The 16,177-nt window shown below is 30.4% G+C and overlaps 3 protein-coding genes across 3 annotated transcripts; all 3 read left to right on the top strand.

The window, feature by feature from the left end:
- Positions 1 to 808: 808 nt before the first annotated feature.
- On the top strand, positions 809 to 2,484 carry AT2G18150 (Peroxidase superfamily protein). Its single transcript, NM_127372.4, has 4 exons — positions 809 to 1,174; positions 1,270 to 1,461; positions 1,541 to 1,706; positions 1,805 to 2,484. Exons 1-4 carry the CDS (start codon positions 932 to 934, stop codon positions 2,218 to 2,220), a joined length of 1,017 nt encoding a protein of 338 aa, NP_179407.1. The 5' UTR covers positions 809 to 931; the 3' UTR covers positions 2,221 to 2,484.
- A 3,155-nt stretch (positions 2,485 to 5,639) lies between these two features.
- AT2G18140 (Peroxidase superfamily protein) lies at positions 5,640 to 6,934 on the top strand (the record flags this gene model as incomplete). The annotated part of the gene is made up of 4 exons (NM_127371.1): positions 5,640 to 5,879; positions 5,974 to 6,165; positions 6,244 to 6,409; positions 6,519 to 6,934. 4 exons carry the CDS (start codon positions 5,640 to 5,642, stop codon positions 6,932 to 6,934), a joined length of 1,014 nt encoding a protein of 337 aa, NP_179406.1.
- A 3,648-nt stretch (positions 6,935 to 10,582) lies between these two features.
- PAP11 (purple acid phosphatase 11) lies at positions 10,583 to 15,210 on the top strand (the record flags this gene model as incomplete). The annotated part of the gene is made up of 7 exons (NM_127370.1): positions 10,583 to 10,750; positions 12,957 to 13,166; positions 13,265 to 13,317; positions 14,059 to 14,284; positions 14,355 to 14,493; positions 14,576 to 14,918; positions 15,024 to 15,210. 7 exons carry the CDS (start codon positions 10,583 to 10,585, stop codon positions 15,208 to 15,210), a joined length of 1,326 nt encoding a protein of 441 aa, NP_179405.1.
- Positions 15,211 to 16,177: the final 967 nt, after the last annotated feature.

Raw genomic sequence — 16,177 nt, 5'->3', positions numbered from 1 at the left:
TCATTTATGTTTCTCTATGATTTAATTTCAAAATGGTGCGGGTTTATAGTCTAATAGCAGTATTTGTTTATAGATAAATAGCATTTATTTATTTCTTTTTACTCTAATTAAATTCTTTGGTTCTTTCTTTCCTTTCTATTTGGTTGTGACATTTACATTTCATATCAATACATTGTATCTCCCTTGTTATTTAGCTTTCAACTAATAAGAAAACTCTTCTTAAAGAAATCTGACTAGTTAACGTGATCAATTATACGTTCTATATTGTCGATCGGTAAGAGTTCCATATATTCACTCGTTTCAAACAAAGTTATATATCAAAACCGGCAGTAAAACTAAATTTTAAAACTGTCAAGATCCGAACAATCTTACCATTTGTTGTGTACAATAAAAACTTATGACTGAAAATGCATGAAAATAATCTATTAAAAACCAAATAAAAATTCAAAATCCTAGTTTTCAAACTAAATTGTTAACTGTTAATAGATCACCATTAATTCGTCACAAAGTTCACCTTAACCTTTTAATCACTACTTTTAACTTTTGGTTCTATGTTGGCTCTATCAAAATAAATTTTAGTTTTAACTTTATAAAAATAACTAGAAACTAGTATAATAACCAAAAATGGCGGTGAAATAGTCAAACAATTCATGCAAGCTTGGGACATTTGGATACCAAACCCAAGATTTAGTCTCTTTGATTTCAAACCATTTTTTCAATACATTGTCATTTTTTAATATATCTCTTAATTGATTAAACCCCAATCAAGTTACCAACTCTATTGCCTTGCTTTTTCCTCTTCATGACGCTATAATCCACGAACCCTCTGGCCTATATATACTTTCGATTCTTCTTCTAATCCTTCATATCTCCTACCATCACAAAGTCATCTCCTTCTTCTTTCTTGATCTAGCTAGCGGAAAATTTGACAATGGCAAGAATCGGAAGCTTTCTCATTATTCTTTACCTCATTTACGCTCTTACTCTCTGCATCTGCGACGACGACGAGAGTAACTATGGCGGCGACAAAGGGAACCTCTTCCCAGGTTTCTACAGAAGCTCGTGCCCTAGAGCCGAGGAGATCGTGAGGTCAGTTGTAGCCAAAGCTGTTGCAAGGGAGACTCGTATGGCTGCTTCTCTCATGAGGCTCCATTTCCACGATTGTTTCGTTCAGGTACTAGAGAGGTTTTTTTTAAGGAACTTGCTCAATAAGTTTAGTGTTGAGACACATCATTAATTAATTTTATCTGTTCGAATGAAAATGTGTAGGGTTGTGATGGATCGTTGCTTCTAGACACCAGTGGGAGTATAGTTACTGAGAAGAACTCTAACCCGAACAGCAGATCGGCTCGCGGGTTTGAAGTTGTTGACGAGATCAAGGCAGCATTAGAGAACGAATGCCCTAACACTGTTTCTTGTGCTGATGCCTTAACTCTAGCCGCTAGAGACTCCTCTGTTCTTGTAAGTCGCTTTCTTTCTCTGTCTCTCTCTATTGCTTCTTTAAGTTCTCAACATCTAATTTGGTTCGGTTTGTGTGTAGACTGGTGGACCAAGCTGGATGGTTCCTTTGGGAAGAAGAGATTCGACAAGTGCAAGCTTGAGTGGATCAAACAACAACATTCCTGCACCCAACAACACTTTCAACACAATTGTCACGAGATTTAACAACCAAGGTCTCGATCTCACCGACGTTGTTGCTCTCTCCGGTAAGCTTACTTAACACACAAGGAAGAAATTTACTTGCTTCTAAAGCTAAGTTGAACCTTAATAACGGGTTTATCATAATTTGACCTCAATTTTTCAGGGAGCCACACCATTGGATTTTCAAGATGCACTAGTTTCAGACAGAGACTGTACAACCAATCCGGAAACGGAAGTCCCGACAGAACCTTAGAGCAATCCTACGCTGCTAACTTGCGCCAAAGGTGCCCTAGATCGGGTGGGGACCAGAACCTGTCAGAGCTTGACATCAACAGCGCTGGAAGATTTGATAACAGCTACTTCAAGAACTTGATCGAGAACATGGGACTGTTGAATTCCGACGAGGTCTTGTTCTCTAGCAATGAGCAATCAAGAGAGCTCGTCAAGAAGTATGCAGAGGATCAAGAAGAGTTCTTCGAGCAGTTCGCGGAGTCGATGATCAAGATGGGGAATATCTCTCCCTTGACAGGTTCGAGTGGTGAGATCAGAAAGAATTGCAGGAAAATTAATAACTCTTGATTTCCTAGTATCGGATGGGAGAAATAGAAATGTGACATGTTTTGGAGGAAGGAATTTATGTTTATGTTTTTTTTTATATTGTATGAGTCTGTATTTCTTTGTGTCAAGAATTTGAATTTTGTAAGTTTAAATGATTGAAACTATCTATAATTAAAATGTTATTACAGTTACGTTTGTTTAAGGCCTTATGGAAACTCTATAGGTCATGAAAGTCGACCAGAAATAACGAGATATGAAAACAAAATAAAATAACATCATGGAAAATCTTAAAAAATGTAGTGTCTAAATATTTGATATCCTAACTATAATCTTTTAAAATAATTAGGTTTGAAGGAAATTGGCCGAACATATTCTCACCTTCTTTTTTGCATTTTTCTTTTCTAAATATGTCGACGAAATTTTGAAAAAAAAAAATATGCATCTCGACGAATTCATTGTCCAGTTGTATATGTGAGTGAATAAGGCATATGTTTATCTATTAGTTTTATCCTTTTCCTCTTTGAATCCTATTATAGAAATCCAAAGTTGGTCTGTGTCTACACGATTTCAATGATGACATATAGGGGCATGCTTGCTTCTCCACATTTAGTTATTCCATGCATATATTATACACGATGTGATGTATTTTTGAAGATATTCCATGCATCGTTCAAGTTATAAATAATATATATATATGACTGATCGAGAAAACAAAAAATCGTTTGTAATATGTTAGCTTAACATAGCCATGACTTAATCTACTGTTTAGTAAATATGTTAAGCTTTAAAATTTTCATAGTAGAATACTTGTGGTTGTACTTGCCTAGTAGCAAACACGATGTTTTAAACGCCAAAATTCTATGTACCGTACAAGGCATAGTTCACAGTATATTTCTCTACATATATTTTAAGATCTTTTGTTGTGTCGATTTTGGTTATAGAACATGTCAAAACTCATATTTGTGGCTAAGCCTATAGGTTCAATTACTTATATGTTGGAGTGCGAATATGTTAACTACACAGAATTTGTTAAAGGAGATAGCTTTTATGTACATCTTAGGGACCTAGTTTAGAATTCATTCACTACAAAAGGCCGCAAATTGCTATAGGACATTCACTATTCTTCTCTAGAATTACAATGAATGTTATTGAAATAGTAACAACCTCCCACAACCAAACTACCAATCTTGCATCATTTTTGGTGGAGCGACGCCACACCTTGTGTACATCTCTCGAGAATACATTTAAGCTTGTAAGTCTTCATGAAACAGTTTTTTGAAATTTATAAAAATTGCTCAACCCTAAACCTTACAATTGACAATTTTCTTATTCCACACCAATTGGAATTTCCTATTCTACTAAAAATAAATATTGACAAATTTCTTTTTTGTTTATGGACAAGAAAACTTTGTCTTCACATTCTCATCTTGAATATACTATTCAAGATGTATATCCAACTCAACAGACGCATCTTCTCTTGTCTAAATCGGCCCTAAACTTCTGAAGAAACCAAATTTAGATTAGAAATTTGTCTACGAATGAATTATCAAATTATAGAAAAGAACATACGAATGATTTCAATCATCTACTACAATTTTAGTATTAATTAATCATAAAATAATCACTAAAATTACTTACTTTAGATATATGTCGCTGAGTGCCTTAAAATTGAGAAGAAACCAACAAAGAAAATAATTTATAAAATTTAGTTAACGAATGAAAAAAGTAGGTCAATGTACTCAATGATGCCTCTTCTTTCCGTCGGTTATTATTTTTGTCTTAGGACTGAGACATATTTTTTATGAGCTTTTCTGTTTAATTGTTTTGGGCTGAAATATTATTTTCGTTTTAATTGAGTTGGGTTGGACATTAGGATAGGGCAATTCATTTTCTATTCTAATGGCCCAAAATATATAATCAGTAAATGAATTCAATGTGTAATTTTGTTTTTCCTGAAAAAGAATGTCGGACACGTGCCCAACCCCCTCTAGACGTGGGTCCGCCCCTACTTGCAACTTAACAACTTTTAATGCTCATAATGTAATCAGTAAACATTGGTAAATTTAAACAGGAAAAATATACTAAAAAGAATCCATATATTTTTTATTGGACGTTTAGTACGCCAAATATTTTAGTTGGAAAAAATATCCCATTTAAAATATATATAATTAAAAAAATTCATCTTTGAATTATGGATAGATTTGAGCCTACGACTTAATAGCCATTAACAGGCATTACAAAATCACTGAACGATGTTAAATGTTTACTTCATGTGTTGATATATATATATATATATATATATATATAATCTTTATTCAAAATTTACAAATGTATTAGCGTTGTCTGGTGGTAATAAATGGATTATTTAAACCTTTTAATCACCATCTATTTGTTACAAAGTTTATTTTAATCTTTTTAATCACTACTACTTCTAACTTTTGGTTCTATTTTTGCTCTTTCAAACAAAAAAATTAGTTTTAACCGTAAAAAGTTAAAAACATATATCTTTTTCCGACCAAACAATTTTTTATTTTTTTTTGAATATTTGAAGGTTCTGGGACAAAGCCCGTAATCCTACCAGACCTGAAATCATAACATATAATATTAGTTTCGTTCCAAACGTCACTCGAACCAACGATATCTAAACTTTGCATCGAATATTAATTGAGCTAATAACACTTGGTCAAACAACTTTATAAAAACCATTAAACCAGCAATGTAACCGAAATGACGGTAAAATAGTCAAACAACTCGTGCAACTTTGCGACATTTGGATACCAAACCCCAAGATTTAGTCCTTTTGAATTCAAGCCATTTTTTCAATAACAATTCTTCAAAATACCACACTTTTAAATTTTGTTGTCAGGAATACTACTATTAATTTAATGTTCCAAAAATACTATCAAAATATTTTGTTTTTCAAAAATATCACAACATCAAAAATTGATGTTCAAAGATTCAAAATATTGTTTTTAGGTTTGGGTTACCTATTTTAGATTTAGAGTATTTTTTTTAAGGGTTAAAATTTTGTGTTTATAGTTTAAGGGCCTTAGTTTTGAATACTGAAAGTTTAATTTAGTTTTGTGGTATCTTTGGAAAACTAAAATGTAATTGATATTTTTATAATTATTAAACTCTCTAAATATTAAACTAATAGTGGTAATTTTAAAAACCAAAATTTAAATCCACGATCTCTCTGTATTTTTAAAAATTATTGTCATTTTTAATTTATATCTTCTTAATTGATTAATTCCAATCAAGGTACCAAGTCTATTGCCTTTGTTTGTTCCTCTTCATGACGCCAAACTCTCTGTATATAAATTGATTTATATCTACTTAATTGATTAATTCCAATCAAGGTACCAAGTCGATTCTTCTTCTCTTATCATCACAAAGTCATCTCCTTTCTTATTTCTTGATCTAGCTAGCGACAATTGAAAATGGCAAGAATCGGGAGCTTTCTCATTCTTCTGTCTCTCACTTACGCTCTTACTCTCTGCATCTGTGACAACGCGAGTAACTTTGGCGGCAACAAAAGGAACCTCTTCCCAGATTTCTACAGGAGCTCGTGCCCTAGAGCGGAGGAGATCGTGAGGTCCGTTGTAGCCAAGGCATTTGAAAGGGAGACTCGTATGGCTGCTTCTCTCATGAGGCTCCATTTCCACGATTGTTTCGTTCAGGTACTAGAGAGTCATTTTTAGAACTTGCTCAACAAGCTAATTACTAATGCTGAGAATCATCATTAATCTTATCTATTTAAATGAAAATGTGTAGGGTTGTGATGGATCGTTGCTTCTAGACACCAGTGGGAGTATAGTTACTGAGAAGAACTCTAACCCTAACAGCAGATCGGCTCGCGGGTTTGAAGTTGTTGACGAGATCAAGGCAGCATTAGAGAATGAATGCCCTAACACTGTCTCTTGTGCTGACGCCTTAACTCTAGCTGCTAGAGACTCCTCTGTTCTTGTAAGTCGCTTTCTTTCTCTTGCTCTCTCTTTTACTTCTTTGAGTTGTCAAGATTCAATTTCGTTTGGTTTTGTGTAGACAGGTGGGCCAAGCTGGACGGTTCCTTTGGGAAGAAGAGATTCGGCAACTGCAAGCCGGGCTAAACCAAACAAAGACCTTCCTGAACCCGACAACTTGTTCGACACAATTTTCTTGAGATTTAGCAATGAAGGTCTCAATCTGACTGACCTCGTTGCTCTATCCGGTAAGCTTACTTCACACACAAGGAAGATTTTGACTTTACTTGCTTTGGAAGCTAACGTTAAACCTTACAAAATGGTCGTGTCATACGTTCTGACCGAAAAAAATTTCAGGGAGCCACACCATTGGATTCTCAAGATGCACTAGTTTCAGACAGAGACTTTACAATCAATCCGGAAGCGGAAGTCCCGACACAACCTTAGAGAAATCCTACGCTGCTATCTTGCGCCAAAGGTGCCCTAGATCGGGTGGGGACCAGAACCTTTCCGAGCTTGACATCAACAGTGCTGGAAGATTTGATAACAGCTACTTTAAGAACTTGATTGAGAACATGGGACTGTTGAATTCCGACCAAGTCTTGTTCTCTAGCAACGAACAATCGAGAGAGCTCGTGAAGAAGTATGCAGAGGATCAAGAAGAGTTCTTCGAGCAATTCGCGGAATCGATGATCAAGATGGGGAAGATCTCTCCCTTGACAGGTTCGAGTGGTGAGATCAGAAAGAAATGCAGGAAAATTAATAACTCCTGATAACGTAATATTGAATGGGCGAAATAGAAATGAGACTTATTTTGGTCTTTTGGAAGAATGATGATAACTTATGTTTGTGGTTTTTTTTTCTTGTTTCTTTAAGTTAAGAATTTGAAGTTGTGAGTTCAAAAATGATTAAAACTCTATATACTTAAAAGGTTATTGCTATAATTACGTTTGTTAAACACCTAATAAAAATTCTATAGATCATTAATTAGACTAGCGTAAAATGGTCATGAAAACTGAATAGAAGAAATATAAGTACTAGCCTAAAAATATAAGAAATTAAACTAGGGCAAAAATTTATGTTTGATATTTATTTCTTATTTTGTATGAGTCTGTAATTCCTTATGTCAAGAATTTGAAATTGTGAGTTCAAAATGATTAAAACTCTATATACTTAAAAGTTTATTTCTATGATTACGCTTGTTAAAGGTCCAATGAAAACTCTATAGGCCATTAATTAGACTAGCGCAAATGGTCATGAAATCTGAATAGAAGAAATATAAGGACTAGCGCAAAAATATAAGAAATTAAAGTAGCGCAAAAATTTATGGTTGTGTTTTTTTTTTCTTATTTTGTATGAATCTATATTTCTTTATGTCAATAATTTGAATTTTTGAATTCAAAAATGATTAAAACTCTATATACTTAAAAGGTTATTTCTTTAATTACGTTTGTTAAAAATCCAATGAAAACTCTATATGCCATTAATTAGACTAGCGGAAAATAGTCATGAAATCTGAATAGAATAAATATAAAGACTAGCGCAAAAATATAAGAAATTAGACTAGCACACACATTTTTATGTTTTTTTTTTTTTTTTTTCATATTTTGTATGAATCTGTATTTCCTTATGTCAAGAATTTGAATTTGCAAGTTCAAAAATGATTAAAACTCTAAATACTTAAAAAGTTACTTCTATATTTACGTTTGTTAAATGCCCAATGAAAACTCTATAGGCCATTAATTAGACTAGCGCAAAATGGTCATAAAACAGTATAGAAAAACTATAAGGACTAGCGCAAAAATATAAGAAATTAGACTAGCGCAAACATTTGTTTTGTGTTTTTTTTTCTAGTTTTGTATGAGTCTATGTGTTTCCTGATGTGAAGAATTTGAATTTGCGAGTTCAAAAGTGATTAAATCTCTATATATTTAAAAGGTTATTTCTATAATTACGTTTGTTAAAGACCCAATGAAAACTCTATAGGCCATTAATTAGATTTGCGCAAAATTGTCATGAAAACTGAATAGAAGAAATATAAGAACTAGCGCAAAAATATAAGAAATTATACTAGGGCAAAAATTTATGTTTCTGGGTTTTTTCTTATTTTGTTTGAGTCTGTATTTTCTTATGTCAAAAATTTGAAGTTGTGAGTTTAAAAAATGATTAAAACTCTATATACTTAAAAAGTTATTTCTATAATTACGTTTGTTAAACGCCCAATGAAAACTCTATTGACCATTAATTAGACTAGAGTAAGGGTGAGTGCATCTCAGGATAAGCCAGAAATAAGAACGAGATAACGGAGTATGTTTCTAAGCGAGTGTTTGCTTAGTGTGTCATTGTCCTTGTTTTTCCCTCCTCTACAATAAATGTTTTATGAATTTGTCTCCCTTACCGGGATGAAGTGTTACAATTTCAGGGTTTGTTGTCTAGGCTTTCGAACATGAGATTATGTATTCACAAGATTCCAAAGATTGGCTTAGCTAATCAAATGGAGACATGTTCTTAAATTAGGACTTCTAAAAGTATTACTTTATAGCTAGGTATAAAATTACATTGGCAATCTCTGCCAAAGAAATCAGCTAGCCTAGAAAGAGTTCTAAACTAATTTTGTAGAACTCCAAGATTCTTGCTACATTTCTTTGTTCTTTGGCTTTCTAGGCTATTATTTATAATCCAAAAATCAGTAAAGGCGTAAAAGACGAACTGTTGTGTTTTTGTACTTGAATGATACCAGCAACTTGACGGGCATTTTATAGCACCAAACCTTATTGATCAACCCCTTCGCTAATAATCTCTCGGGCTATTTACGATCCTCCACGAATTTTGTGGCCGAATCCAAAACAAAATTCCTTCCTCTCTTTATTTTCAGGAAATCATCGATGTTGAAAATAATGAATGGCATTTACGGCTGTATTCAATAAATGAATATTGATGGTACATATTCTTCCCGATCTTGAGAATTATAAGGAAACTAGTATTCTACTCCGTACTACGTACGAAACAAAAAATTGAAACTAATTGCAATGTAATTTATAACAGATTATTAAAACATTTAGATCTATAATTTTAACTGAGATATAAATTTTTTGCATCCAAAAATTGAGGTAGATAGAGAGCCGTAGAGATCCAATCATAACTAAAGGGGTTGGAAAATAAAAGGGGATCCGTATACTATCTAAAAATCCTGGTTATTTTTCTGTTTTTACTTTTCAGATAATATTTAAAATTTATGGAGTTAACTAAGAAAAAATAGTTTTAAACTAACAAATTATTAACAACAGATTGCATATTTTGTGCAACAAATAATTAACAGAAAATGCAAATATTTGTATTTGTTAATCAACAACAAAAATTACAATATGGTTCAAACTACAAATAATTTGTAATTTAAAAAGCATGAGTATAACAAAATCACAATTAATATGAGTTAAAGAACAAATGAATGAATAAAAAAAAACTAAGCATTAACCTGAATAGAATTTCCATGAACATTTCTATAGCATCTACAAGAGAGAAAAAATGAAAGATAATAGAAAGAAAAATCAAATAGAGAAGAAGTTGAATTAATTAGAGTTAAATAGGGGATAAAATTCGGTTAATAAATCATGCCCTGATTTTAGTTTTGATAGTGGAGAGGTTAGTAGGAGCAAATTAAGGAATATAGGTTTTTAAAAACTTTTTCTTTACAGATTGAATCGACTTGATTTTTTTTTTTTTTAAAAACTTTCTCTACATTACGAACCCATAATTTTTGGTTAATAATTAGTTTTGTTTTTTCCTTTTTCTGTTTAATACGATCTCAAATTTTTGTTGAATTAGTTATTTGAAAATTAAATTAAAATAAAATAAAATTATATGGCATGTTTTTATTGGATAAGAGATTTATGCTTTATAATATAAAAGATGTGAAAATCTAATTACAGAGTTTTAAGTGGATGAAATAAGTATCCAGGATTACCAGGCCGGTATCTATTTTGATGAACTAATAGTTCTGTATTTTTGTTTTATATTTTTTGTTTGTTGTGCCGATCATTAAGTTACAACATGAAAAAACTATTTTTTAAATAAGATGAACGCGTAAAAATAGACGTAAACGTTTTGATTCGCATGGGCCAACACTAGTATATTTTAATTAGCATTACTAAGATTATAAAAAATAATTGTTGAGAGAAAAACTCGAAAACAATAAGATTTTTTCTGATTTTTTTTCATTTGAAAATGAGAAATAGGAATAATACTAAGAATCGACAAAAAGGAATAATACTTAACATATTTTTTAAACTTATTATCTTTGGAATATAATCTTCAACAAGAGAATATACTTAGCATTTTGTGTTTTCTATAAAAACACATTGATCCAATCATAAAAATTATCATTTACAAAGCAAAATTTATTAAAAAATTTTAAAAACGAAATGGAGTTGAGTCACTTAGCACTTGTTTGCGCTGCGATTGCATTCTCAAGCATCTTTGTCGTTAGTCAAGCTGGAATCACCAGTACTCATGCCCGAGTATCAGAACCTTCTGAAGAAATGTCACTAGAAACATTTCCTCCTCCTGCCGGTTATAACGCTCCTGAACAAGTAATTCTCAATTTCTCTTTTTAAATCACTTTTTACATATTATTTACTAGATTTTAACCTGCTAGACTATATTGTTTAAAAAAAAATCAAATTGTAATTTGAATAATTAATTAATATTATTGTATAACCTGTTGTTTGGTGTTGTTTGAATGTAGAAACCTCTTCTATATATATATATATAATAATTAATGTACAATTACTTTGTTTTAGGATTTATTATGTGGTAATACAGGCAAAAAAAATTATTAGTATATATAATAATTTTAGATTTTGCAATTATTTTATTTAGTATTAAATTTGATAATTTAATATTAGTGTAATAAAAAAATATTGAAGCTGATAAAATATTTAAATAAGATTTAAACAGTGTTATTACTTTGGGTTGATGATAAATATTATTTTTTGTATGTTTAAATATTAATAATGTTTTATAACGTTTAAATGTTTCAATAATAATATTCAAAAATTAATATATTTTTGTCTCTATACTTAATGATATTTTTAAAAATTATTACTGAAACAAAATAACTCAGTTTAATATTTTTTAATATAGACAATGTTAAAAATAATTTTTAGTTTAATCATAATTGTGATTGATATGTACTTGGATTTTTTGCCTAATTGTTTTCACGTCATTTAATAGCTAAATTGGGTAGTTTTGTTAACATTATTTGAAACAATAATATCAACTGAAAAAGTGAGATTTTATTAACTGAAAATGAATGATTTAAAACTAAAGATCAGAATGTAAAATAGTTTAGCTTAGAAAATAACTAAAACATTTTGTTTGATTTATTTAGTTTCCTAAATTTAGTTTAGATTCTTAAAGTAATTGTTTAACTTCCTAAAAATATAATAAACATATATGGAAGATCCAAATCTCTATTCATACTATATATTAACTAAATCGATAACGTTATAATTAAAGGAGACATTAGGGGAAATTTTGTTGAATGCTAAATAATTAATTTTTGATTTATAAACGAAATATTAAATATCAGTGATTGTAAGTACTCTCAATAATTTCAGTGGCAGGAATTATTTTATAAATATACTCCAAAATGTATATATAGATTAGATCTAACTCGTAATACATGGTAATTTAGTAGTTTAGTATTACAATGATTCATTGGGAGGTAGAAAAAAACTTAACGCTTTACTCATTATACATCGAAAAATACCAATTCAAACCTGCCACACCATTTTTGTCTTTCCCTCAAGATAATTTTTGTCACTTATAAATATTATAAGTTTTTTATTAAGATAAAAATATAACTTATAGAACTAATTGTGTGATTAAAATCTATATCTTATTTATAAATACAAATAGATGTTATAGATATTTAAACTTTAAAATATTTGAGCTAATCAAGATATATTTGTATTGAAAAAAATAATATATAAATATATTTCTAGACACTTAACTTAAATATTTGGGTTAACCTATTGAATATTTTCAAAAATAATTGAAAGTGCTTACATAGAAACATTAAAATCGAAATTAAAGTACAATGGTAACGTCTACTCAATATCATGAATATTTTAGGTCAAGCCGTTAGAGATATTTAATTTGCCAAAAGATGAATATTTAGAGCATTTCATTGTTTGTTTTAAAACCAAAAATTTAAATAGGTGTATTTCTTATATTTTCTCACAAATATTAGTCAGCGATTTCGTTAACAAATCATAGGATGTCGATTTAGTAAGTTCAAATTTTAGAAAAATCCTTAGTCATCCGTTTGAAGAATAATAAATGTTCATAAAGTTTCATAAAAAATAAATCCAATTATCGCCTTGAAGGAAATATAGATTATAATTCGATTTGATTTTCTTTGCTTTTTTATTATTAATTTTACTAGTAATAAGTATAAGTTTTCATTCTGATATCATTGTACATAGAATTTAGAATATAGAATATAGAAACAAAATATATTTGTTACAATCTTTTCAAACCACAATTTCAAAATGGTTTATTTGAAATTAATTAATAATGTTAGATTTCTAAATGACCATTTCTAAATGAATATAGAATTTGATTTACATCTTTACTTAAATAAAATATATCTAAACAATTAATATTAATGGTATGTACTCGTAAATAACTTTAAATTCTAGGATTTATTTTATAAAAGTGTTATAAGAATGTATATGTAAATTTCTTTCGTCACTTAGGACTTATGAGCTTTTACCTTTGCTCTTTTCTCAGGTTCACATAACACAAGGAGATAATGCGGGTCGAGCTATGATCATTTCGTGGGTAATGCCATTAAATGAGGATGGTTCTAACGTCGTTACATATTGGATCGCCAGTAGTGATGGTAGTGATAATAAAAATGCTATAGCGACAACTTCGTCCTATAGATACTTCAATTACACATCTGGTTATCTTCACCACGCCACCATAAAAAAACTTGAGGTATTATAAATTAATTTGACTATTTATAAAGTAATATATATATATATATATTTAAACAAGGTTTGTAAGTAAATTAATCTTTGTTGTTTCTTATTCAGTATGACCCCTCCAAAAGTCGGTCCAGATGTTCCCTACACATTCGGTATTATAGGTATGTTGTTCACATATTCATAGTTTCAACTTTACCTAATTAATATTATAAACACTATAGATTATATTAGAAAGAAAAAAAAGAAATTCACAAAATATTTTGTCAACAATTTTTTTACGAAAAATATAATTGATTTTGTCTAATATGTTACGCTAACCAAGACATGTAATAATTTGTGTTAGTGTTTCATTATATCTGACATAATGTAAGTTGTTTACTTCAGTATAACACCATAACAATTATGCTTTTCTACATTGAAAATAAAATCAGATGCCGCCGTAGGCAAAAGTTTCTTATTATTTTATTGAAGTGGCACGGCCCTACAACAGAGTCATGCTTAGGATTTTTAAAAATATATTTAGAAAGTTAAATATAATTTATTATTATAACCATAATATATAGTGTAACTATTTTACGATTAACAAATTACAAAGATTTTGTAAATGTTATTAACAGATATTAAAGACTCGAGTCAATAAGTGCTTTAATGTTTTTCGTTCTATTACTCTCATTTATTCCAGAAATGCATATATTTTTAAACTTGTAAAATCAATATGAACGTTATTATTTCACAAATATATACTATTATGTATTAACAAACATGATTTGCTATATTTGATTCAAAATTAAAGATCGTAGACGAGTGTTTCTTATTTTAGTGAATAGGCTTTGAGTTTCAAGATTCAACTATGAGTTAAATATTTTGAATCTAATTTTAGTAACTTTAACTTTTTTTTAAAGTGATCTTGGACAAACTTATGCCTCTAACCAGACATTGTACAACTACATGTCGAATCCAAAAGGCCAAGCAGTGCTTTTTGTCGGAGATTTGTCCTATGCTGATGACCATCCCAACCACGACCAAAGAAAATGGGATTCATACGGCCGCTTTGTGGAACCAAGCGCCGCGTATCAGCCTTGGAGTTGGGCTGCAGGGAACTACGAGATAGATTACGCCCAGAGCATAGTAAGATCCAATCTATATCTATTTCCATACATTTTTAGGTTCAATATTAAACCATCAAATCCGCTTGCAGAGCGAGACTCAACCCTTTAAGCCATACAAGAATCGTTACCACGTTCCTTACAAAGCCTCCCAAAGTACATCTCCACTTTGGTACTCAATCAAACGAGCCTCGACTTACATCATCGTACTCTCTTCTTACTCAGCTTATGGTAGGATCTAAGCCTCCCACTCTACTACATTTTACTCTATATTACAATGTTAATGTTTTTCTTTTTTGACACATTACTATAGACAAGTACACACCGCAGAACTCGTGGCTCCAAGATGAGCTCAAGAAAGTTAACCGATCAGAGACTTCATGGCTGATTGTTCTGGTTCACGCTCCATGGTACAACAGCAATAATTATCACTATATGGAAGGTGAGAGCATGAGAGTTACGTTCGAGCCATGGTTCGTCGAAAACAAAGTCGATATCGTCTTTGCTGGTCATGTTCATGCCTACGAGCGATCAAAGCGCATATCCAACATTCATTACAATATCACTGATGGAATGAGTACTCCGGTGAAAGATCAAAATGCTCCGATTTACATTACCATTGGAGATGGAGGCAACATAGAAGGAATCGCTAACAGGTAAACAAAATCTTTATATATATATATATATATATATATATAGTGATTTTGATTAAAGCTTTTGTTTGTAAATTGTTTAACTAAGATTATTTATTTTTCATGCAGTTTCACCGATCCCCAACCAAGTTACTCGGCGTTTAGGGAGGCAAGTTTTGGACACGCCCTTTTGGAAATAAAGAACAGGACTCATGCACATTACACTTGGCATAGGAATAAAGAAGACGAGGCTGTTATTGCAGATTCTATTTGGTTGAAGAAAAGATACTACTTGCCGGAGGAGGAGACTGCTTAGAATCGAGTTTATTTGATTTCTTTTAAGAATCTCTATTTCTCTTTTTAATAATAAGACTAGTGAAGCGTTTATCGTTCTTTGAACATTGGTAGGTTTTGCTTAATTTTTCTTTTTAGGTTTTATTTAAATTGTACTGGATTTATTTAGTTAACGAAATGTGAAAATCATTTCTCTTTTAATAATTCTACTATCATACATCTTTTAGATTATCTCCGATGTATAAGCACCATAATACAAAATCTAAATAAAGAGATAACTAGATTATATTCGAATATGTTGTTAAAAACAATTTTGATATTTGTTCTCGCTAAAAAAAAAAGAAAAGAAATACTAAGTTAGTTAGGGATCTTCTAATATCCGTCGATTTTTAAATTTTAGCAGAAACAAAAAATCAGATTAGGTACAAAATATACAAAAATATACCATATTTAAGAATATAAAAAAAAAAAAAAAAAGGAGAGTAAAATTATAAAGTAGGCTCGAGAATCATAACCTTATCCCTCCATAAATTACTAATTTTCACAAATTTTTATTTTTGTCTTATATACTAAAACAGAACAACAAAAGATAATTTTAAAACTAATTTTGAATACTTTCGTCCATATTTTGTAAAGCAGATGGTTTCTACTAAATTATTAACTATCACCCCAAGAGAAAGAAAAAAGAATGTTTGAACATATTTTCATTTTCCTCATATTTATCCCACAATAAAAGTTAATGGAGAATAGTGATACAAACAAGAGCATAATGAAAAAGAAACGTACGTAGGTGGCGCAATGTTCCCTTGCATAGCCACTCTATATACTATATCATACAAATTAGAGTAACATGCATGCTTTTTTTTTTTTGGCTTCTTGTACATTTAAAATTTTTGTGCATAGCATTTATATATATATGGGATCTTAATTAATTACTAAGTATACTTTTTTAATTATAGTTAAAGTTTTCTAAGAGAGATGAACCCCTT

Source organism: Arabidopsis thaliana, chromosome 2 (assembly GCF_000001735.4).
Source record: "Arabidopsis thaliana chromosome 2, partial sequence".
Taxonomy (NCBI): Eukaryota; Viridiplantae; Streptophyta; class Magnoliopsida; order Brassicales; family Brassicaceae; genus Arabidopsis; species Arabidopsis thaliana.
The sequence above is the reverse complement of the archived record's forward strand: the minus strand, read 5'-3'. Positions and strand labels throughout refer to the sequence as shown.